The sequence below is a fragment of the Caretta caretta genome, chromosome 15, assembly GCF_965140235.1.
Source record: "Caretta caretta isolate rCarCar2 chromosome 15, rCarCar1.hap1, whole genome shotgun sequence".
NCBI lineage: Eukaryota > Metazoa > Chordata > Testudines > Cheloniidae > Caretta > Caretta caretta.
This window is the reverse complement of record NC_134220.1, coordinates 11,491,127-11,515,113: the sequence shown is the minus strand read 5'-3', so window position 1 is coordinate 11,515,113 and position 23,987 is coordinate 11,491,127. Positions and strand designations below refer to the sequence as shown.

At 47.0% G+C, this 23,987-nt stretch overlaps 1 protein-coding gene across 4 annotated transcripts in view; it reads left to right on the top strand.

The window, feature by feature from the left end:
* The window catches only part of PIK3IP1 (phosphoinositide-3-kinase interacting protein 1), a 24,985-nt gene extending 998 nt beyond the window's left edge, over positions 1-23,987 (top strand). The window contains exons 2-10 of one of the 4 annotated variants that reach the window (XM_048822010.2): positions 4,557-4,659; positions 5,579-5,674; positions 11,296-11,376; positions 14,611-15,482; positions 16,313-16,429; positions 16,636-16,752; positions 19,594-19,782; positions 19,927-20,005; positions 22,345-23,987. In XM_048822010.2, coding sequence (XP_048677967.2) covers positions 15,101-15,482; positions 16,313-16,429; positions 16,636-16,752; positions 19,594-19,782; positions 19,927-20,005; positions 22,345-22,552 — 1,092 coding nt within the window. In that variant the 5' untranslated portion in view covers positions 4,557-4,659; positions 5,579-5,674; positions 11,296-11,376; positions 14,611-15,100 and the 3' untranslated portion in view covers positions 22,553-23,987. Of the gene's footprint in view, positions 1-4,556; positions 4,660-5,578; positions 5,675-11,295; positions 11,377-14,547; positions 15,483-16,312; positions 16,430-16,635; positions 16,753-19,593; positions 19,783-19,926; positions 20,006-22,344 lie in introns of those variants that run through there. The other 3 variants (XM_048822012.2, XM_048822011.2, XM_075120237.1) reach the window with 3 other exon arrangements.

Sequence of the window (23,987 nt, the reverse complement as noted above, 5' to 3'; positions counted from 1 at the left end):
ACAAAGGTGTATACAATGCTTTGGAAATGCAAGATGCTTACGTATGTGCTGAGTATTACTAGATCTGCCAAACTATGGAGCCTGAGACCCACATCAAATTTGCATACAGTGGTGACGATAGCTGCCTCCATCTTTAATGCAGCACTGTGCTGGATCAAGATGGAGCATTGCATGTTGGGACCTGACTCTCTGTGGGTTGCACCTTTGTGTTAAAGATGAGCACAACCGTGAGCTGCTTCATAAAATTGTCTGTGCTGTGCTTGATTGCTCCTAATCTAAACTCTGTAGCTACAGTGTAGCTGAAATAAGACATTTTCTTGCTATTTTTCACCTGTGCCATTGCCAAAAAGCCTCATGGGTGGGGTTTCTTCGTGATTTTGAGCGCCCTCCTCCCCAGCCACCAAAAAGACCCCAAAATCATGACTTCACTCATGCAGAAAGTTGTTATTTTTTGTACTGTGAACAGTATTGAGTATTCTAAACCAAAAGACAGATATTCTGTGGCCCATTTTGTACAATGCAAGCCCCACCCAAACAGGTGAGCTGCTGTCACACACTGTTGATATGAAATTGACAAGTTGCTGCTAGTTTGGGGGGCAGATTGTTCTCCTGTCCTCCCAAAAAAAACCACACAAACAAACAAGCAAAAAACCCTTTCAGAATAGATCAGTCTTCATTTAAAAACAACAACAATTTTAAAACTAACTGGCTCAGGCTGAGAGTTGTTTTTATTATTGATGTATTGATCTCTAGAGTTTACCTTATTTTACATTTTCTGACCAGTAGAGAAATAAGATTTTGGCAAGGTAATAAAACATCTTAAAATCTTACTAATCAGGCTTTGATCAAACAACTCTTGTGAGCTCCCAGGGGTTTCACCAGGAGCATGTCAAGATATAGCAGGCTTTCCAGTCAGCAGAGGGGTAAGCCAGGATCAGAGATTGGCAACTCCAGTCATCCTCTCTCTTATTGATTATCCACATTGGAGGACTTGGGAGGAAGTAGGCAGGAAAATGTTGATGAAGGATGTAAACTGGGTAGTGTGTTTGGCAAGAACTTTGTTGCCAATTTGGGAATGAGCTTGCTGCTAGACTTGAGCTGGAGGAGAAAGGCCAGTTAAGAAAAGTCAACATAGCATATGTATCTCTATTTATTGTTTCCATGAATACTCCGAGAGGGCACTCTGTTCACAATAGGCAGAAGCCTGGGGAGAAGTTCAGACAGTGAGCCAAATTCATTCAAATTTCACTGGAGTTACGGCTGGGATGAATTTTGGCCGGTTGCATCAGAACTTCATTTTGAGTGCTGCAGAACTGGACTTGATGTGATAAAAGGTGCAGAGCTTCTATTAAAAAAGGAGCATTCTAAAAGCATCACCATGCATTCTTCTTATCAAAGGGCCAGTTTATTTACCTGCCACGTCCACAGGGTTCAGCTGATGGCAGCTCCCACTGGCTGTGGTTCACTGTCCCAGGCCAATGGGGGCTGCGGGAAGCAACGTGGGCCGAGGGATGTGCTAGCTGCCCTTCCCTCAGCACCCATTGGCCTGGAGCGGCGAACCACAGCCAGTGGGAGTTGCAATCGGCCGAACCCGCAGACATGGCAGGTAAACAAACCGGCCCCTGCTGGGCCGCGGCCAAAGGTTGCTGATCCATGTTCTAACTGGTCCCAATGTGCATGGGAGAGATTTACACTGACGTGGTGGCTGGAGTGGGCTTGTTAACAATGTAGAAACCAAGCAGCTTGCCAAGAATATTTTATGGTTCCTTGCGTCTTCTGGGGCAAATTGTTAATTTCAGATGGGGTGTGGTTTTTTGTTGTTGTGACGTTGCTGGTTTAGAACAATTCTGCATGCTTTTGTACTTGGGAAGTATGTACTTCTAATAAAACTGAAAAGATCTAGACAGAAAAATCACCAGATGAGTGTTTCTGCATGATCTTGCAGTGAACACAGCTGCACTCTGGGCAGCGTTACCCAACTTTTTCTATTTCCCTTCGAGACACTGAGTGCCCATATTTGTGTAAACAGAAACTCTCCTTTAGAAAGAGCTTCCCTTTCCTTCCCACCTCATTTGGTGAGGCTACAATCCTGTTTTTGAGATTTCACAATTCCTTCCCGAGAGACCGGGACTGAGATGCCACAAACACAGGCATTAGGAGGAGGCTAACGAAAGGAAAACATTCAGTTATATATATCTTGGTAATCAAAGTGAAATATTTGTATTACAGTAGCACCTCCAGCCTCCTAACAGATTGAGAGTGCATTCAAATGTAGTAGACAGTCCATGCCCCAAAGATTTATATAGCAAAGATAGACACAGGGTGAGAGAGAGGGCGCATTATCACCATTTTAAAGGTGGGTAACAGGCATGGATTAAGGATCTAATTCAGCAATGCACATAGAGTCTAAGTGGCAGGTTTCCAATGAAGTGAGCTGTAGCTCACGAAAGCTTATGCTCAAATAAATTTGTTAGTCTCTAAGGTGCCACAAGTCCTCCTTTTCTTTTTTTAGAGTCTAAGTGATTTGCCCAAGGTCACACAGAAAGTCCTTGGCAGAACTAGAAATTAAACCTGGGTCTCTCAAGTCCCAGTCCAGTGCCTTAACAACAAGAAAAAAATACATGGGATAAAACAGGTAGAGCAAAACAGATGTTTTATTTTCCCAAAGCATAGCAATAGGACTTTAAGGTGGTGAGGACTTTGTCTTCATACCAGTCTTTGGTATAATTGTAAATGCCTGGTCATGGTACTAGACCTCTTTTCTGAGTGCCAATGGCTTAGGAAATGTGTTTTCTTTCCCCACTGTTTCCTACAGTTGTCACTCCCTGAACTGAATATCCTTAATAATGAATTACTTGAAATAGAGGACTTATATGACTGAATAATCTAACTCTTCAGCTGATTGGATTAATAGCAGGAAAACTAAGATTTTGTAGGGTCTGTCGTAACTTTTTAATGTCTTGTTTTATCCTTAAACCTCAGTTCTTAAAATGTAATATCTGAACTTACGCCGTTGCCTGTCTTAAGTCTGGAGGGTGACGCAACCTGCAGCTTTAATACAAAAAGAGAAAGTACTTGTGATGCCAAAGTACATTTCAAAAGAACTACTGTCCGACCTTGAAAGAATGAGTAAAACGCTCTGGGTTTCACTACATATAAAATGAGTCAAGCCAAAACAGGAGAAGTTACAGATTCACCCCTCCCCCCCCCCCCCCCCCCCAAAAGCAAAAACAAAAAACAATGAAACAGAAAAGCCTTCCTTTTATTACCCCATAAAAATAAAATTACATTTTTTCTATTGTTCAGGGTGACAAAATATGAGAGAAGTGCCAAACTAGACTGTGGAGTGTATTGGCCTTATCAGTATGATGAATCCCTTCACATCAGTTAAGCAGGCTCTGTACCATTTACCTTTTGCCTAGGCGCTGTGCTGAATTTTGATTTTGAGTGAAGCAATATTGAATCTCTGAGCCTGTAGACCCAGTTCTATCCCAGAGAGGAGGAGGAACAAATCAGCAAGGGGCTGGCATGGGAGGAGGAGTGATAATAAAGCTTAGATGAAAACTAGAGTTGTCTGGACATCCTCTCCTGGGCCCTGCCTTTTTCCATTTCAGCAAACCTCCCTTTTAAAAGCAAGGCCCCACTAGGCCCGTGTGAATGATCCATAGGACTTGGTTTTCACAGCAATCTGCTAGTTCAGGGGTTCTCAAACTTCATTGCACCGCGACCCCCTTCTGACAACAAAAATTGCTTCGTGACCCCAGGAGGGGGACTGAAGCCTGAGCCCACCTAAGCCCCACTGCCCCCGTGGGGGGCCAAAGCCCAATCCCCACTGCTCCGGGCAGGGGGGCCAAAGCTGAAGCTTAAGGGCTCCAGGACCAGGCCCGGGGCCTGCAACCTGAGTCCTGCCACCCAGGGCTGACGCCCTCAGGCTTTGGCTTTGGTCCTAGGCAGCAAGTCTAAGTCTGCCCTGGTGACCATATTCAAAGGACCATCTTGGGGTCCTGACCCACAGTTTGAGAACTGCTGTGCTAGTCCATGTTCCTCTAAGAAGAAATGTGATCAGTATTCAAAGCATGGGACTGGGAGGCTGGAGATCCTGAATTGTAAACATGGCTCTCTCGTTGATTTGCACTGTGGTAATTCAGGCTCTGAAGCTGTGGAATGCTGACCACCTTCAACTCCCATTAATACCACTGAGAGTGAAGGAGGCTTAGCACCTGGGAGGATCAACTCTTTACCCTCTTCCTAGATTTCATTCCTCTTCCATAAAACAGGGCATAGTAACCATACTTCACTGGTGTGTTGTGGAGACTGATCAGGGCCAAATTTTGCTCTCTTTCATCTGTTCAGCACCATGGACTGCAGATGTAATGGATAAAAAGTTGGACAAACATAAATGTGCAGTATTTAAAAGCTGTCTGGCATTACTGATGTGGTCTTTGGGTACAGCTGAATGTACTTTTTCCTGGGTGGCCTTTGCAGTTTTGCAGACCTAGAAGTGCTCTGAGAGTTGTTCACTACAGGAAATAATTGGTGCCTAATTGACATTCCAGTGACTCCCTTGTGCGAAATGGGCTGGAGGGTACCTTTCATGAAGACACTGGCTGATGTATACTTCTAAGCTACCTGCAATCGTGTAGTAAACGCACACCTCTGGTAGGTGCTTTGTATGACAAATTGGTGTCTCATTCTTGCTAATTGCTTTATGGCTGCTTTATCTACAGACAGGTACCTTCTCCAGGCAGCTTTTATGTGGTCTCCCCAGAATTGTCAGGCTTAATCCATGCCTGCTAACTGTTAGAACCCAAGGGCATGGATTGGGAGATAGACTGCAATGGTAAGGCAGAGTGGGAAAGTTGCTGCAATTAATGCTGATACAGGGTATATTAAGAAGAAAAGACTTTTCTCAGAAGTCCAAAACATTGAATGACTGATGTATGGCATGTGAAAGGTAAATCAGGAAAGCTGGTATGTTTCTTCTGATGCGGTAACATATGGAAGGGAGGGAGCAGAGAAGCTTGCCACTGGCTCTGAAGAGCCCCAATCCTGCTGCCATTGAATTTCACCACTGTCTTCAATGGAAGCAGGAGGTGAGCCTTTGATAAGGACGGGTGACTCTCTCCCTACTTGAATTAAATTTCTTGCCTAGTTATAGGTCTACCTCTGTTGAAACTGAGCCACCTCAGCCGTCTTAGGGACCCATTTGTATCAAGCAATTACTTTTACTTTTGCTATTTTTTTCTATTGTGTGTATTTTTTGTATGTTCTATTGGAAGTTGAGGCCTCTGTACAAGGGGTACAGACTGATTTTAAATAGTAATAAACCAAAACAGAATTAACCCTGCAGGGTGCATGCATTTATTTTCTAGAGCCTGACTATAGAAGCCCAGGGTGCAGGGAGAGACAGCCTGTAAGTTTCATAGTTCTGAATTTCCCTCTTTGCAGGGACAGCTCCTGCCAGCCTTACAAGGGCTTCTCTTGCTGCCACCACAGGATTGTGTGAGGATAGGCTTATTTTGAACACACAAAATCCTTTCTCTGTGCCTGATTGATTAGATTTCTCTAACTCCTTCAGGAGAAGGTGACCCAGCAACAAGTGTCTGTGTGAAAGAGCAGCTGCAATCCATTGGCCATCCCCACTGAATACCAGGAGAAGAATGAAGATGAAAGGGTACTTTTAAAATAAACATGCTTTTATTTAAGAAATAGCCCTGTAGCCTGCCCATGCCAAGTGTTAGCTCACTAATCAAGTGCACTGCATTCTAACCCAGTGTCTTTATTTTGTAAGAAATAGTGTGGTGAGGCAAAATAACACTGCCTGTCCCACTGAGAAAAGGCCTTTCTGGATCCTTGTGGTCTTCCTCATACAGCAGCTTGGGACCCTCACTTCACAACCAGAGTTGCTGTTGAAGATGGCAAACTCTTTGACAGGGTTACTGGCCTAGTGGATGGGTGGGAAGCAGTAGACGTGATATGTCTTGATTTTTAATAAGATTTTTGACACAGTCCTGTGCAATATTCTCATAAGCAATGTAGGGAAATGTGGTCTAAATTACATTACAATAAGGTGGGTGCACAACTGGTTGAAACACCATACTCAGAGAGCAGTTATCAATGGTTAGCTATCAAACTGGGAGGATGTATCTAATGGGGGTCCCTTGGATCAGGCCTAGGTCCAATATTCAGCATTTTCATTAATGACTTGGATACTGGAGTGGAGAATGTACTTACAAAATTTGGGGACGACACAAAGCTGGGAGGGGTTGCGAGCACTTTGGAAGACAGGATTAAGAATTTAACACTACTGTGACAAATTGGAGAACTCGTCTCAAGTCAACAAGATGAAATTCAATAAACACAAGTGCAAAGTACTTCACTTGGGAGGAAAAAATCAAATGTACAACTTCAAAATGGGGACTACTTGCCTGGGTGATAGTGCTGCTGAAAAGCATCTGGGCGTTCTAGTGAAACACAAATTGAATATGAGTCACCAATGTGACGCGTTTGCAAAAGAGTCTAATATTCTGGGGTGTATTAACAGGACTGTTGTATGTAAGACTTGGGAAGTAATAGTCCTGCTCTATTCGGCACTGGTGAGGCCTCAGCTGGAGTACTGTGTTCAGTTCTGGGTGCCCCACTCTAGGAAGGACATAGATAAATTGGAGACAGTCCAGAGGAGGAGAACAACAGCAACGATAAAATGTTTAGAAAACCTGACCTATGAGTAAAGGTTTAAAAAAAAAAAAAAAGTGGGCATGTTTACTATTGGGGGCCCTGATAAATATACGAAGGGCTGTTTAAAAAAAGGGTGGTGAGCAACTGTTCTCCATGTCCACTAGAGCTGGGAGAAGAACAAATGAGCTCAATCTGCAGCAAGGGAAACGTAGGTTAGAAATTAGAAAAAACTTCCTAACTAGAAAAGCTGTGAAGCATTAGAACAGGCTTCCACGGGAGGCTGTGGAATCCCCATCACTGAAGATTTTTAAGAACAGATTAGACAAATACCTGTCAGGGATGGTCTAGGTTTACTCAGTCCTGCCTCAGCACAGGGGCCTGGACTTCATGCCTTTCTGAGGTCCCTTCCAGCCCTACGTTTCTATGATTCAATGAAACTCAAAACCAGAACTGCAGGGGGGGGGGGGGCTCTCATTCTTCCCGGGGCTGGCTTCTGCACATTTGCAGTGGCTGCAGAGAGGTTTTACATATTGTAGGAGTTATAAAATGTGCTGTCTCCACATGTCTGTGACGTGCACAGTTGAGGAAAACCAGAGACATTTGCCTTTCTGCAAGGACAAGACTAGGGCAGCAGAGAGGCAACAGCCGTGGGGGATGAAGCTGGGAGGGGCTGCCAGGGAAGACTGCGGCTGCAGCTCAGATGGTGGCACCCCAAGTGCAGCAATGCGTTCAGCTCCCTGTTGATCCCAGTCCATGCCTGCTGCTCCTCATGTCGGCCCTGCTGCCTGGGCTGTCCCTGGCTGCTGCCCTGGACTTGCACGGCAGCCACTGCTTTAACTCCACCATGTCTCTGGCAGTGCTCCCAGTGTGTGGGCAAGGAGCTCCGCTGGAAAGGCCTGAGGGGCAAACTGGTGGGTGCAGGGATTGCTGGGGGGGTCAACTGGGGGTGGTGCATTTGGAGGGGCAAGTGAGGGGGGAGGACAGCAGTGTGGTGCAAGGTTAGGCCAAGGCTCCAGGTGCAGGGCTGAGGTAGGGTGGCAGTGATAATATATTTTGCCTTTGTTGCAAGACCTTTACTTTGAATTTCAAATCCAAACTGGCAAGCAATGGCATCTGAAACTGGAAATATGTATCTGCCACTCTCAGCAGTCATGAAAAATCTCTTGATCACATTTCGTCATTCAGATGTGGAATGGACTGCAGGAGAGATTAAACTGTAATAGCTGATCAAAATAATCAGTATTTACTTAGTGTATAAACAGAACACTGGCATGATGTTCTGCATAGACTTGTCGCTCTTACTTGGACACTTGCTGTTCAGAATTTGGCTCTTGGGGGCCATTCAGACAGGCTGTAGGAACCAGATAATGGAAACTTCCTAAAACTTTTGGAGTTGATGATCCTGTCTGATGGCATTATGAAAGACGTCAAATAGTCCCGTCTTCATTACGTTGGAAAAAAAACATTTCGAATAAGCTAACTGACTTTTTGGCATCAGAAATCAGAGGCAAAATCTTATCCATGGTGAAGGAATCAAAATATTCCTTAGTTGTCCTTGATTGCACACTGGATAATAGCCAAGTGGTAATATGGCTGTGATTGTAAGATTTATTTCCACAAGATCTGGAAAACAGGGTGTTAATGTTAAAATACAGGAACGCTTCTTAGTATTTGTGAAACTGGATGATTCAAGTGGTGCAGGCATGACAGAAGTTCTTCTCCAGAAGTTAAATAAAATGGGACTGCCTCTTGCAGATGTGAGAGGGCAACACTGTGACAATAGAGCTAACCTGAAAGGAAAGACTAGTGGAGTACAGAGACAGATGCGTGAGTTTCTTTTGAACAGTTTTGTGCCCTGTAGCACCCATTCTATCAGCCTGGTACTGAGCAATGCTGCTGGCTATTGTACTGAAGAAGTGAACCTTTTGGGGGTCATTCAGGCTATTTTCATTTATTTTCAATCCATTTGTCAATGGGATATTGCTGTGAAACACATTGGACACTCTGGTATTACAGTGAAACAACTGCCTGAAAGAAGAATGGAAAGCAGAGTTGAAGCAGTAAGAGCCATGAAGTATTAAGCTGGAGAAGTGTATGATGCATTGCTATCCGTAGCTGATAATGCAACACCGGTTGGTACCTCTGGAACCAAATCTCATGCAGAAGCACCAACCATTGCTGGACAAATGCTTACTCTCACATTTCTGTGCAGCTTTGTGGTGTGGCATTGTATATTGTCTGAAGTTAACAGAGCAAGGAAGACTTTACAAGCGGTAGAATTTTACCTGCATCAAGTAATCAGACAACTAGCAATTCTACGAGATTCCTTGCAAAACTATTGTTCAGATTACAGTTTTGCATCTGTACCTGCTGCTGCTTGATAATTAGCAGAATCACTTGGCATGTAAGGAAGGCTGCAGAAGAGATCCAAGTCTGAAGTCGAAGGAAAATAATTTGGCTGACTACTAGGCTTGCAATGAACGAGGTGTCACTAGAGAAGTGAAACGGTTAGTGTTACATTTGGGTTGGTTAATCAAAAAGGGCACCAGGGGAGGCCTAAGCGCTCCCCAGGACCCAGACACACAGCACCAGCCTTTAAAATGTGAGGCAAGTAACTCCAATATAAGAAGACGCTAAACAGCAGACGAGGAGGAGGAAATATGAGAACAATTCCTTTAAAAAAAAAAGAGAGAGAGAGAGAGAGGAGAAAAAAAAGTGAAAAACATTTCTAACCTTTAGTTTCATTGTTGGGAAGATCCCTAAGTGGCGAGCTAACGGGGTGTATGTGGGATGTAGGAAAAACTGGATCTAAAAAATTAACATTCATAAATCTTGAGCTCTTGACTTCAAGGCCTGTGCTTTCACCCCTTATATCGCAGTGCCTCCCTACTAAAACCATGCTGCCTTCCTCACAGAGGCATTTCTCCTCCACCCTTAAAGAGACATGCTCTGTTTTTCCAGCAGTAGTGTGAGGCGTAGCCTAGGCTGGCAAATCACCCCCTCCTCAGACAGCTGTGCCTTGCGCCTAATAACACAGCTAGGGTTTGGTGATATCCTGCCATGACACAGACCAAGTAAAAACAACAGGTTATGTAATCCAAGCAGTTTTTGTTATTTCAGTGTGCCTGGCCCAGAAACCAGGAAGGGGGAGTTCTGACAAGGACAACAGTAATCTAAGTTGAGTCTGTTACAAAATAGTCAGACCAGCATGAATACAAATAACTCTGGGTTGCTTGCTTGCTTTAGTGATAAGGAGTGGTACCGATTAGTATCACAGTAAAATGCTTTACAAATTATCACAAAAGAGGCCACGATAGAAAGATGTTGTTGCTGTCTGAAGGGTTCCATCATGCTGTGGGTTGTGTCCTGACACCATATGTAGCCAGCAAGAGCTGAAGGCATTCAGCACTGACCCCTTTGTGATGGAAGAATATAACTCCCCCTTCAAGCCCTGCAGTCACCCACAGAGGCTATTTTGTCCTCCTCTGAACCGCAGGACCCAGATTACACTACTAGAGCCTCTACCCTTTCATTATATACCATGCAGAAAACTCATCAGCGAAGGCACTCTGAATAAGCAGAGCAAACTCTCTGAACCTGTCCAAACCAGTTCAGATATCACACCAGGTTGTTTTGCTCCTGCTGACTTCCTTGTTAGTCCTGGAGGCTCTGCTGGCACTAACTTGGCAGTAACTCCTGCTCTCAGATTGGAGGGGGAGGGGAGAGCCTTTTCTTTAACATGCCAGCAGGGAGATCCAGTAATGGAGTCAGAACTTTCACTCCCTCTCCCCCTCTGACCTGTGTAATAAGGGTGACCAGACAGCAAGTGTGAAAAATCGGGATGGGGGTGGGGGGGTAATAAGAGCCTATATAAGAAAAAGACCCAGAAATTGGGACTGTCCCTGTAAAATTGGGACATCTGGTCACCCTACCCGTAATGCATGCTTTCTCTCTCTGTCTTGTAATTCTGCTGCTGCACATTGGCCCACAACTTCATAAACTCCATGTTTAGTCGCAAAAAGAAAAGGAGTACTTGTGGCACCTTAGAGACTAACCAATTTATTTGAGCATGAGCTTTCGTGAGCTACAGCTCACTTGTCCCAGTCCTTGTGATTGACTCCTACTCATCATTTTTGAAAGCCAGAAATAACGTACTGAAATTTGTTTCTGTCCCCTGGAGCATCTTGTAAGGATGACTTTGTTAGGTGAGAAACCATTACATTGTTTTATGATCGAGCTGGGAGTAGGAATGGTTTGCAGAATTATCTGTATTTTATTGGAGTGTAAGTACTTAATAACACTTAGTATACTTGTTGCCTTCTGTCTTCTGGGCCCTTTACAAACATTGCTTCATTCTCACAGCACCCTGTGTGGCAGGTAAGCTTAACTTATTCTCATACAATTATAGGACAGGACGGGACCTTGAGAGGTCTTCTCATCCAGTCCCCTGCACTTGAGGTAGGACTAAGTATTATCTAGACCATCTGTGTCAGGTGTTTATCTAACCTGCTCTTAAAAATCTCTAATGACAGATTCCACAACCTTCCTAGGCAATTTATTCCAGGGCTTAACTACCCTGGAATATTTCTTTTCTTTAAACTTTAAGTTTTTCCACAGGTGAAGAAGTAGAACAAAGAAAACCAAAGGGACAGCCTGGAAGGAGAAGACATCTGTGACAGTTTGGTCTGCTACTATAAGGTAAATGCCATAATATCAGCCTGTACAGACACTGTCTGCATTTGAGGATACAGGTATATCAATGGAAGGCAGTATTGTGTAGTGGTTAAAGCACCAAACTGAGCACAAGACACAGCTGTGAACAGAACCTAGATCAGTGATTCACAATGCAAACTTGAGAAAATCACATAGCCTCTCTCTCTCTCCCCATTTCCCTATCTGTAAAATGGCATACCTAGGTACTTCTGTGAAGTGCTTTAAGATCCTTGACTGAGAAGTGCCATGGATATAGCACAGAGATATCCATCCAGTAATCAGTGGAACGGCTCCTTTCAAATAAAGTCTCTAGAAAATAACAGAAACTCTCAACTGTAAGAACAGAACAAATAGATTCAACCCATTCCTAATGAGCAGGCACAGCCTTTAATTCCCTTGTGCCCCCACCCGGTGTGCCATGGCATCTCATTAGACTTTGCTCTGTCAAATTGCAGGACCTAAATCTGCTCTGGCACCCCAGAAAAACTGGAGATAAAAGGAAAAAAGAAATGTGTACAAGTCAGACAGGTGGAAAAGGCTATTTTGCTTTCCTAGTAATGTGAGGGCTTTTGAGTCCCTCATAGACTCCCTGATTCGACTGGAAGTTCATAAAGCTTTGAGCGAACTTAGTTGTGTGGGATAAGAAGCACAGCTCATACCCTGATATAACAGGAGGCAGGATTGGGAAAATTTGAGTTTTGTTTCCACAGATGCTTCCCAGCCCTGCAGTTCCTGGATCAGTTTGAGGGTAAGGAGTTGCCTCTTGTGTAGTTGGCTATGAAGCTTTACTTTGTCTCATGGGATGAGCTAAAATAAATCAGTTTGATTTAACAACGGTTTCACCCTCTGCAAACAGCTAAGGCTAAATTCTACCCTTGGATCCCTATATGTACTTCCCATCAGCTTTAGTCTGGGCAGAATTTTGCCCCTAAAATCTTTTTTGAAGACTCATAAGAGACAGAGGGCCTGATCTCACAGCCTTAGTCAAAACTTCCACAGACTTCAGTGAAAGTGCTGCCAGAAATAAGACCTTAGAATCTGGCTCAGCAAGAGTCTGTGCCCACAGTAAAACATAAAGCATTTAAACAGAGCAGACATTTCAGCTAGTGGGAACCAGTACTTACACAGCTTCCTTCACCAGTGATGTCAAAGTCCTTTAAAGGTGGGTGAGTACTAATATACCCATTTTACAAGTGATGAAACTGAAGCCCCAGGAAGCTTAACTTGACCAAGATCATGTGGAGAACCAGTAGAATATACACTTGCTGGATGCCCAGTCACCCATTAGCCATTAGGCCATGTAGCCTTCTGGTGCAAAAATACTTTTCACTCTTTTAGCGGCTTTCATGTGATGATTTTAAAACATTTTATAAGCACTGATCTTCTCAACATCCCTCTAAGGTAGGAAATCATGATTATCTACCCCGATTTTTCTAGAAAGTGAAAATGAAGCACAGAGGAGAGAGTGGAATGCCGAAGGTCTTACACAAGGTCTGTGGCACAGCCAGAAATAGTACCTTGTATTCAGTCTTGTGCCTTAACCACAAGCCCATTCTTCCTCCCTAAACCTTTTTAGAGACTTTCTACCATCCAGAAGGGCTGAATATTTTAGCTGATTGTTTTTCATTTGTCTAAAATAGGAAACAACAGTCTGTCAATCTAGGCACTTATATGGTTACCCTCATCACAGTATCTGAGTGCCTCCTACCTATTTAAAAATAGAAACAACTATTTTAAACCTATTGTCCGAAATTGCTACCAAAGGTTGCATTATTTTGATAGAATGCCTGCAATGGAACCAACACTAACAGTATTTTTCAGGGAGTTTTCACCTCTTATTATGCTGTGAACATTTCTCCAGAAAGCTAGGACCAGAGCCACAGATTCTAAATGATGTGGGATTAAATAAAGAAAAGCAGAGAAGCTACAGGAATTGATGTCTTTGAGGTGAAAGCATAGCCTATATGTTAGTGAGTGCCACTACGTTTAGTGACACCGTTTGGGATCTCCTGCTTACTATGGCAAGCTCAGAGGAACCCAAATTAGGAAATAAGGGTGTACCTTGGTAGTTACAGGTGAATAGGGAGCTCTTCATTGGCCATCTCCCCCTGTGTAAATTTATAAAAGAGAGAAATTCCCCTTCAGATCCAGACTAAAGAGGGCAGGATTAGGAGCCTTGGGAAAACCAAAGATGTCATAAATATAGAGGCCAAGGATCCAGACTGGTAGAGATTGGAAGGAATCACACATGAGTGTGTAAAATTGGGCCTGTGACCCATCCTGTAGGTGAAAATAGGGAAGCTGCATTTGTGAGACAAATGATTTTTTTCTCCCTCTTTGAGCTGTTAGAGTAAGGTAAATATTTTTGGTAATAACAAGCTATTGTAGCTATAAACACCTTCATCAACTCCAGCAGCTCAGGTTTGTTTCCAATATACAAATTAATTGCACATGATTAAGCTCAGGGTCTTGTCTAAAAGGTGCCAACCTGGGTCTATCTCTACCACATTGCGCAGACATGTTCTTTCACTGATATCAAGGCTGTAGGAAGAAGCTGAGACAGGCAAACACATGCACCCTGCTTTCAATACTACAGATGAACCCTACCAGGTTTCCTGCCAACTCTTCTGCAAAAATATTTTTATTTCTACTTTGCAAGTATCCTTCCCTCAGATACCACAGCACTGCTGTATCAGACCTGAATAGAATAACATCCACCTTTCTTAACTCTAGAATATTTTTCTTCAAACCCCCACTTCCATGGCACTACTCCTGTGGGACCCTTCTGTGGCTATCATCGCACAGATACCAATCAATCCACTAGACTAGCAAAAACCATCTAATGGCGTTGTTTCATAACATGCGTTGTCACACAGGAAATCAAAAAGAAAAGGAGGACTTGTGGCACCTTAGAGACTAACCAATTTATTTGAGCATGAGCTTTCGTGAGCTACAGCTCACTTCATCAGGTTTTCCACTGAATGCATCCAATGAAGTGAGCTGTAGCTCACGAAAGCTCATGCTCAAATAAATTGGTTAGTCTCTAAGGTGCCACAAGTCCTCCTGTTCTTTTTGCGAATACAGACTAACACGGCTGCTACTCTGAAACAGGAAATCAAGTTTACCTAACTCCCTCCCTGGGTGCCTAGTGGCACAGAGGGATTCATTGCTGAAGGTGGGACGGGGAAGGCCCTGCCATTACCATAGTGTCTTTTGCAGACAGATCAGCGAGCGCCACTGCTGGACTCCCAAGAACACTCTCTCCAGCCCTCTTGGAACATGAATCTTGCATAATATACAAAGTTTGGATGGAGGGGTTGAAACGAGACTACCTTCAAGGGGGGCAAGTTCACTTCAGGCTCTGCCTCTCTCTCCATCTCTGAATGGTGTGTGTATTCCTTGGTGTGTCTGTGGGCCTGGGGATGAGTGTCCCCGAAGAGATTGCAGCAGAGGGTGAGAGTGCTGTGAGGGGGGCCGCAGACCAGAAGCGCACCCCCTGCCCCGAGGCAGTGGGCCGAAGGAGTGGAACCGGCTCCACGACGCCTGTGTGCGCGCAACAGCGAGGGAAGGGTTAAGTGCGATTTAACTCCGGCTATAACTGGTTCCTGGGCGCCCCTCGCCGATCCCAGAGTCGTGCAAAACCCCCGGGAGGTCCGTGAAAGCCCCGGTGGCCGGAGCTTGGCCTTAGAGCGTCTATGTCACCGTTTATATGACTGAATCCTGGAGACTCCCAGACCCAGGGGCCGGGAGCGGCAGACCCCGAGGCGCCCGCTGCCCTCCGCCACGCTCTCTGCTGCGGCTGTTTCTCTCTCTCTCTCGCAGCCTGCCGAGGCTCTGGAGAGGAGGAGCCTGCGCTGCAGCGAGTGCAGGGAGCTCCAGCCGGGGCTGTTTACCACAAGAGAAAACAACAAGGGCAGATCTGCCAGCTGCAAAGCCGGGGCCGAGGCGAAAGCGGAGCGAGATCGCCGAGACTTCCCCGGCTAATTGTTCTTCAGCCTTTGCTTGGGCACGGGCGGGACCGAGGATGCTGGACTGGGGGCAAGCTTTGCTTCTCAGCACCGCGCTGCTGACTGCAGCGTCCGCCGCCGAAGGTGAGCGCGAAAGCCCCGAGAACCCCCCGGGACCACACACACGTACCCACCTCCCGGGAGCTCGCCGCGCGGGGGGCCGGCGAAGGAGCCCGCATTGCCCTGGTATGGGGTGGGGGTGTCTTATTCCGTATGATTTCGGAGAGACGGACTCCGAGCTCCATCTTTGTTACCAGGAACAAAGACAAATCTCAGCCTCCTGAAAACCCCCCTTTCTCTGCCAGGGGATGGCACTGGTAGGGAAGCATCCCCCCTCCCCTTTCCCCGTGGAGCCCCTTCACGGGGGTGCTGGACCCAGGGCGCGGCTGCTCTCCCTGGCCCGAAGTTGTAATAACAGCCAAATCTGTGGTTTCCACTTTCAGCACCCCACTGTCCCCGCGCCTGGAGATAGGTCACGTCTCTTTTACCCTTTATTCGCAGCACTGGTAGGGGCCTCGAGAGGGTCATTCCCCCAGTCCCGGCACTCCAGGGGACTGGACTTCTTGTATATGCCCGTTTGAAGACCAGAGGAGCTGGTTGCCCAAACCTCGCCTGCTGGGCGGTTTGCGGAGTCTAAAATCGCGTGGAAGCAGCAGCCCCTGTCCGAGTGGCTTGGCGGCGCTGACCGCCTTTCTGCTGCCCCCTTTTAGAATCTAGTTTGTTCGCCCCTATTTACATCGGAAATGTCATGGCGGCAGGGAGGCTGTTCGGTGCTTTGATGTTTTAGAGCTGCGTGGAGGGCAGGGGCGAGGAGACCGACGCAGCGTGGGGGCGAGCACAAGCGGGGGGGCTGCTGTTGGTTACAAAGTGTGCGGGCGGTTTCAGGGCCTGTGGGGGTCTCTCGTCCTCTCCAGAGTGTGTCCGTGGCAATGGAGTTTCCTACCGGGGCAACCAACAGTTCGCCACGGGCGGTGTCCCCTGCTTGAACTGGCTAGCGGTGCAGAGAAACTCCACCTCCGCGCCGCTTGCAGGTAGGTGCGCTCGGCTCCTGCTCGGCGGTGGTTGGGTTTTATTGCAAGGGCGGGGGCGGCAAACAGCTGGTCGGTTGTTGTTATTGTCACACACACACGCACCCCCCGCAGCTCCCCGCTCCTGTGCGTGCTGGGGAGGGGGGTCTCCCGCACCGGGGTCCAAGCCCAGCCCCTGCAGCGCCGTAACTGTCTTTCCCGGCCCCCAGTCTCCGAGGATCACAGCAGCTGCCGGAACCCCGACGGCGACGCGGCCCCCTGGTGCTACGTGAGCGGCGCGGCCGGGACCCCGGAGCGGAGCCTCTGCGCCATCGCCCCCTGCCCAGGTGAGCGGGGTTCCGCCCGGCCGCCCCCAGCTCCCGTGGCGCCGGGCTGCCCGCGCGCTTCCCCGGGCCGGCGCGAGCCCCGCTCCCCCAGTCCGGGGTCCCCGCCCGCTGCAGGGCCACGTGCCCGCTGCTCTCCCCGCGTGGGGTCAGCGGGGCCCGGGCACGTGCGCGGGGGGGGGAGCGCCTCCGGTGAAAAACGAGGGGGCGCAGTTGCCAGTCCCCACCCCTGCTGCAGCGGGATTGGCTGCCCTGTTGCCGAGCTTCTAGGGGCTTCCCATTGGTCTCCTGTTTTGGGGTGATGTCATCCCAGCGGCGAGAGGTCGGCGTGTAAACAATTTGGCCCCGCCCCCCCGGGCGGGGCTGGCCCCGCCCCCTGCACGTGGAGTGAGCCAGCCTCCCCCTTTCCTTCCAAGGCACCCTCCGTGACGTCATCCCGGCCCTTCCCAGGTGTGGGTCTGCCCCTTGGGCTGTGTCTCGAGCCCCAGAGAGGGCCTCTGCGCAGCCCCCTCCCCACCAGCCCCTGGTCCTACGTGGTCCTGCCCTAAGGTCACTGCAGGGAAAGGCCATGTCAGGGTGGGCAGCTCAGCTGTTGACAAACCAGAGGGAGCCAAGAGCAGCAAAATGTCAGGGCTCAGGCACCAGCTTGTGGAGAGCTTCCCAAACAGCTGGGGCACCCCGGAAACCACAGGGGGCTGGAGGCAAAGATTAAACAAGTAAAGCTATCCAGAATGGACACCAGGGGATTGATAGGGGCATGGGCTAGCCACCTACAGGTATGGAGAGGAATTGTCTGATGGGAGAATAATTAGGATTAACAGGAAGAAATTAAGAAAGGGAAGAACTGGAATACCAGGAAAATCTTCCTGATAGAGGTATTAGAGTGGAGAATAATCTTGTGAGAGACCTACTGTTTAGGACTATTTCAGCGACAAAGTTTGAACATGCACAATACGGAACACATCTGCACTGATCCTGTCTGACCTATCTGCTTGTTTGCTCTCCTCTCTCATGTCTGAGAGTCACCCATCTTTCATTCCAAAATTTGTTTTGGTTAAAAAACTGTTCCCAGAGAGTAGTCATCAGTGATTCACAGTCAAGCTGGAAGGGCTTATCGAGTGGGGTCCTGCTGGGATTGATTCTGGGTCCGGTCCTGTTCAATATCTTCATACGTTATTTAGATAATAGCATAGAGGCTACACTTATAAAGTTTACAGACAATATCAAGCTGGGAGGATTGCAGGTGCTTTGGAGGATTTCCAGGAGACCCCATGCATGTCTTTCTACCCACCCTTTTGTTCTACAGGAGAGCATATCTCTCCTTGAATGTAGTCCCCCACCCCAGGCAGGAATCAGAATTCTTGCCTCCCTCAGTCTTGTCAATCCTCCTACCCTTGGACTGCTTCTCATTAAGGACAAAGCAGAGTAGATGTTCCCTGTTTATGGCTCTTTTTTTAAAAGTCCTAGGACTGGGGAACTGCCTGGGATTGGGAGCCAATATGCTGAGCAATTAGTGCAGTTGCCAGGGATTCAGCCATTTTGTCAGATTAAACCCACCTTCCCTGCTGTGGTATGTCTGCCCGGGCAGGGGCTGTCCCAGTGCTTTCTCTTCCCCAGAAATAGCCCCTGCCAGATCCTGTGCTCTTTTTTTCTGAAAGACACTGTGTGAAGTAACATCCCTCTGCAGAGGGACCCTTATTTCCTGGTGGTCTCCTGCCTGTTACTAACCCAACCCTCCACCCTCATCACATAATAGTTTTTTTCTAAAAGATATGCTATAGTTCAAAGAGAAATTAATTCAAGGAAGTCCTATGGTCTGTGTTATACGGGAGGTCAGTCGGGATGATCACAGACTCTGTGGAGGTATTGAACCAAAATGCTCCAAGGAAAAATGCCTAGAGGAAGGAACATTGCCATCATATGTGTGGGAGGAGCATTCTGAAAAGATGCTCTGGAGGGTGGCTTTCAGTCCTGGCAGCATATTGAGTGTGGGGTCTCCTCTAAAAAGGTAGTTTTTCTTGTCTAGGGTTAGCCCAGACAGGAAGTAGAAGCGTGTCCTGCTGGTATGGCCTTTGTTACTCCAGAGTGGTCATATGAAATGGAATATGAAGATTAGTGAGCCACATGGATGATGCTTTGCTAGGATGTGAAAGGTTTATATTGCTAGTGCCCTGAGGTGACACCCCCTTTAGCTTTTGTCAGGAATATGAAAGGTGAGCTAGATGGTGGACCCAGAGTGAGTGCTCCCCCTCTTCCATTCCCCATCATCTTCAGTTCACTCTTCCACAAGGGCTGTTTGGTAGCATGCTGTAAATGATAAGAGAGCGGTGATGGCCTTAAATTCTTTCATAGACCAGTCCCACGCAGGCCTTTCCTGCTCAAGAATGTTGAGGCAGGAGGGAAATAGAACAGCGGGAGCTCCTACAAGAGTTCAGTATGGGGATATTGATCAGCTTGGTCATTTCTGTTCAGTGTGTTTTTGTTTTTCTCTGTATATTGAGCTATAAATGGATTTACCTGGTGGCCCTTTGATTATGATTATGCTCTGGGTTCAGTTCTCTCCTCTGTTCTCTTACTCCTGTTTTGGTGTTTTGCTCTGCCAGTTGCCTAGATTGCCCTTGACCTTTAGCAGCAGTTGAACTGAAAAGTGTATGTGTGTTTTCTCCCATCTGTGCGGAGGCACTGTAATATCTAAGGGGCAGTGGGAGTATTTGTCAGCCTAAGATGAGGAAGGTCCCAGGGTTCTGGGTCTGAGATGGGTTTGTGCCCCATTCACAAGATAGGTGTTGCTATGAAACTTTGGTGACACACTTCAATATTTTAATGTATTTTTTCCCCCAACAGGTGCTACCTCCTCCACAAAGACTCTGGTCCCTACAGTTGCGGCTGAGGTTTCTCAGGGGATAGACCAGGTATTTGAACCAGCTGATACTTTACCAGCCCGGAGCGAGGCAGCTGCTGTGCAGCCCGTCATTGGGATCAGTCAGAGAGTCCGGATGAACTCCAAGGAAAAGAAGGACTTAGGGACATTAGGTATGACCTCTAGGAACATTCTCTAGATTCCTCAGTGGGACTAGAACAGGATGTTTCTTTTCTGAATCCTAAAGCCATTGCTGTATATAGAGGCTGAGGTACTGCCTTGTTCCTAATTTTGTCGCTTCTGCTCCTTCTCCATAGGCTCTGTGATGGCCTTTATCATGATGGTGATAATCATTGCCATTGGAGCTGGCATTGTTGTGGGCTACATCTACAAAAGGTAAGTAGTCTCTGGATCAAGAGTTTGCATTGTGGCTGTGATACAGGCCTATAAAAGTCAGGAAATTCTGAGCTGCTATAGAGAACACCTGAGTCCCAGTTCATGCAGGACTCTGGGAAGTGTAGGCTCTTATACATTAGTGGTGGTGCTGCTGTGAGATCTGGTCTTGTCATAGCCTCGATGGAACTCATTTGAACACAGAGGTATTAGGTCCCATAGTAAACCCCCCATCCTCCAGGGCCAGGGGAGGAGCCCACTCCCCTTGAAGTACAGCCTCTTGGATGCTGCACAGTATACTTTTATATGTCTTGAGTGATAGAGCTTTCACCACTTGCCTTGTGAAACTTTTCAGAAACAAGACTTATTAACCTCTGGAATTTCATTCCATTATTGCAATTCAGAGGCCCTTGGCAGGGCTGCAGTTACGTAGACACATTGGCCAGTCTGCCTATGATTCCCCAATATGGACCTGCCAGCACATCTGAGTGTCATAAGCACCTGATCATGGGTGGGGCTGAGCACTGGCTACTCTGTTAAATCAGTGGGAGTTGAGTACCTCATAGGATTAGGCCCTAACACAGTGAGACAGGGAAAGTAATAACAGCTGTATTTAAAAACAAACACCCAAACCACAGTAACCTGCCCTTTGTTCTGTGTCTTCCCTTGGCTGAGCCCACTCTTCCCCTTCCTACTCATGGCAGTCTAACCATCTGTCCCTTGGGTGTTTATGCCTTCATCTATTTGAAAACAGGGTAGAATCATAATTCTTTCCCTTTCCTAAATTTGTCCTTTGAATTGCATGGCCTAGTTAGCCTGACAGCTGCACATACTCAACTCCCATTCAGTTCAGTCAGAGTTACGTGTGCACCTGACAGGCTGATCAGGCCTGCAGTTTGTCTGTAGCATTCCAGGCAGACATCCTAGAGCCACAGAGCGATCATCACATCCCTGCATCACATCCCTGCTTTAGGACTTAACTCTTGCAGCTCTAGCTGCCAACCTCTCCTAGTGAAGCAGAATGAGTCCCTCCCAGGCTGAGCCAAGTCCTTAAATAAGATGTATCAGCAAGCTTGGACAGCAGAGACTCGCTCAGTGTTACATAAGGTTAAAGCACAAATCTAGCACTTTCCAATGAGTGAAGGTAGATAGAGAGGACTGGCAGGGGTGGAGGGAAGAAAGAACATTAGACTGCACTAGAACTGTCTGGCAGTAAACCCTGGAAGCTGTTCTAGCCCCTTGAGTGGGAGCTGACTACTGCAGGGCTCAAGCAGAGTACAGTCGGAGATGTAATTTCTGATCCACCAGACTTCCGTTGAACTGTGGCCTGGCTCTGCCAGGACTGCCTTTGCTGTGAGAAGATTTGGATTTTGGGGAGGCTTGACTCTTAGTAGCTCCTCCCTTAATTCAAAATAGCCCAAGTTCAAGCTTAAGGCAGGGTCAGCACTGGCTGCTTCAGTTTTTTCCCTTTTCAGACAGCCATATTCAGGTGCATTTGCTTCCCAGTTAGAGTTACATTTTGCATGTAGCACTTTTTTTTTAAAAACAACAACAAAACCCGGGTTTTTCTCATTAACTAAAGCACTTGTTACCTTCACTGTAGAGTTCAATAACACCTGTCACTCATTTTTTTAAAAAAGCCACTTCTTGGCACCAGACGTTGAGGACTTGTCACCTTCCTTGCTGTCATGTGAAGGGTCAGGTAGTTTGGAGAAGCAAGTCTCTTTGGAACACAGCAGGCACATAAGCCCATTACACACCTACTCTGAGCAGTGCCATTAACTCAGTTTGCTTTCTGGAAGATATTCAGTGCCTAAAGCATGTCTTCACCTCTCCTCACCTGTGCAAATGCCAGCTACCACCCAGAGCTCTTGCATCCTTTCCTACCATTCACAGTTAATGGCTTCTCTAAACATTGGCAGCTACTGCTTTGACTCAGCAGTCATGCATGTTACAGGGACTCAAGACAGAGCTATAAACTAAAATTCAGTTTGCTGCCACATGTGTTGTTTCCCTATCTACTGTCTGGGCCTTGAGTCCAGTGACAGGTGGAAGGGGCCTGGCTTTAACCTCCATGACATTGTAATACTAGATGAACCAGTCAGAAGCAAGGACTGTTGGAAATTTCACCCCCACCAGCTCTGTTTGCCTGGGTGCTTTCAGCACTGTAGTTGGGAGTTTGGGGAAAAACCCAGCACCTCACATTCATGTTGAAGGCCTGATTTTTTGTTGGAGCAGTAGCCTCTTCCCTTCTGCTGCAGTGCCTTTAGGCCAGTGCCCACTTGTAGGGCATGACCTTACTGCAGTAGCACTCAGAGCACCTGTTCTGGTTTTCTCTCTAGGGGCAAAGACTTGAAGGAGCAGCACGAGCAGAAGGTTTATGAGCGAGAAATGCAGCGCATCACCCTTCCACTTTCTGCCTTCACTAACCAGGCCTGTGAGCTTGTGGATGAAAACACGATAGTGGTGCACACCAACCAGACCCCTGTAGAGGAGGCCCATGATGGCAATGCACCTCTCATGGGCCAGGCAGGTACTCCTGGGGCCTGAAGAGCTAGGGCCAGGAGGGCAGACTGAAACGATTGAGGCGAAGACCCTAGTCTCTTGTTTTGGGAGCGAGGGTTCATTTGTATTTTTTTGTTGATGAATTCCAGCAAGCGACAGGACTTGGAGATGCACTGAAATGGCGGCTGTGCAGTGTAGTCCAGTACAGTGACCTTTCATTGTGTGGCTAGCAGGACATGTTTCACTTGGGGACTGGTGCAGTTGGAGCCTCAGGCAACTCCTCTCATCTCCAGGGATTACTGCAGCAGGGGAGGGGGACTGATTTCCCAAGCTGGCACTGTGCCACGCTGGCCTAGCCACCTATATTTCAGAGTGGGAACTCTCCGCATCCTTTTTTCTGTTCTCTTCCCTTTTGAACAGTGCAGCGTCACTTGCATTTGAGTCTGTGATCTGACACTATATCAGTAGCACTGGGACTGGTGGGAGCTTTATCGCAGGGTTATATAGAGACTTTGAATGTAGTTTTTATTTTAGAAGGAAAAAAGCTTGAGGAAAAAGCTGTCCTGTGCAAATTTCTTTTAGAGAAGGGCAGGTGTCAACTAAGAACCATCACTATGTGCAAGTGAGGAGCTTGGCTTCAGCTGGGAGATAGAAGGTTTTGGTTGAAGGCGAGGGAGATGTTTAGCCCCAATGCATTGCTTAAGAGATCTTAAGATGCTCATAAAGCAAAGTCTTCCAGTGCCCAGGACACATTCCCACTCTCCTTGGCTGGTACAACAGGAGCCTGGTTCCAAAGCAGCCACATAGGCTGTCTGCTAGGGCAGGAGAGGAGCAGAAGTATTTCAAAAGTGGAGGGAAAGTAGAAAATCCCTCAGTCAGCTTCAGGGAGAGTGGCCACACTCTGTGCTGCTTAAAGGGATAGTAGCCATTTTCAGACTTCCCCCAGGGATGTGCATTTCCAGCAAACAAGAGTTTAAGCCAGTCCTAGGGTGAAGGCAACTGGAGAGCACTTGAGCAAAGGACAAGCCAGCTGCCCTGCTGCAGGCACATCAAGGCCTTGTGCATCCTGTTCTGAGTCCCTTGCACAGGCTGCAGGAGAGGTCACGCTGCAGGGGTTGTTTATCCAAACTGACCCCTTCAGATGAAGGTTTTAGGGCAGGTGTGTCAGCAAGAACCACTTGTTTCTCAGAGTGGGGTAGTTCATCATCTGTGTAGGACTAATTCAGAGAAGTGCACATCCCCCTCTGAGTAGGGTTCAAGCCATCCAAATAAGCTTTTCTACCCATCTACTTTAAGGGGACTCACTGAGCAGAGATTAAGTGTTGATGTTTATAGGGGTCAGAAAAGGGATTTTTTTTTTAAGTCTTTGAATACCATTTCTTTGTAAATATTTTAAATACCTCATTATAATAAAAAAGATATAGACTATGCTGCCTTGTATTAAAAGCTTAAAAAGGAAAATAAAAAGGTTCTGTGGAAA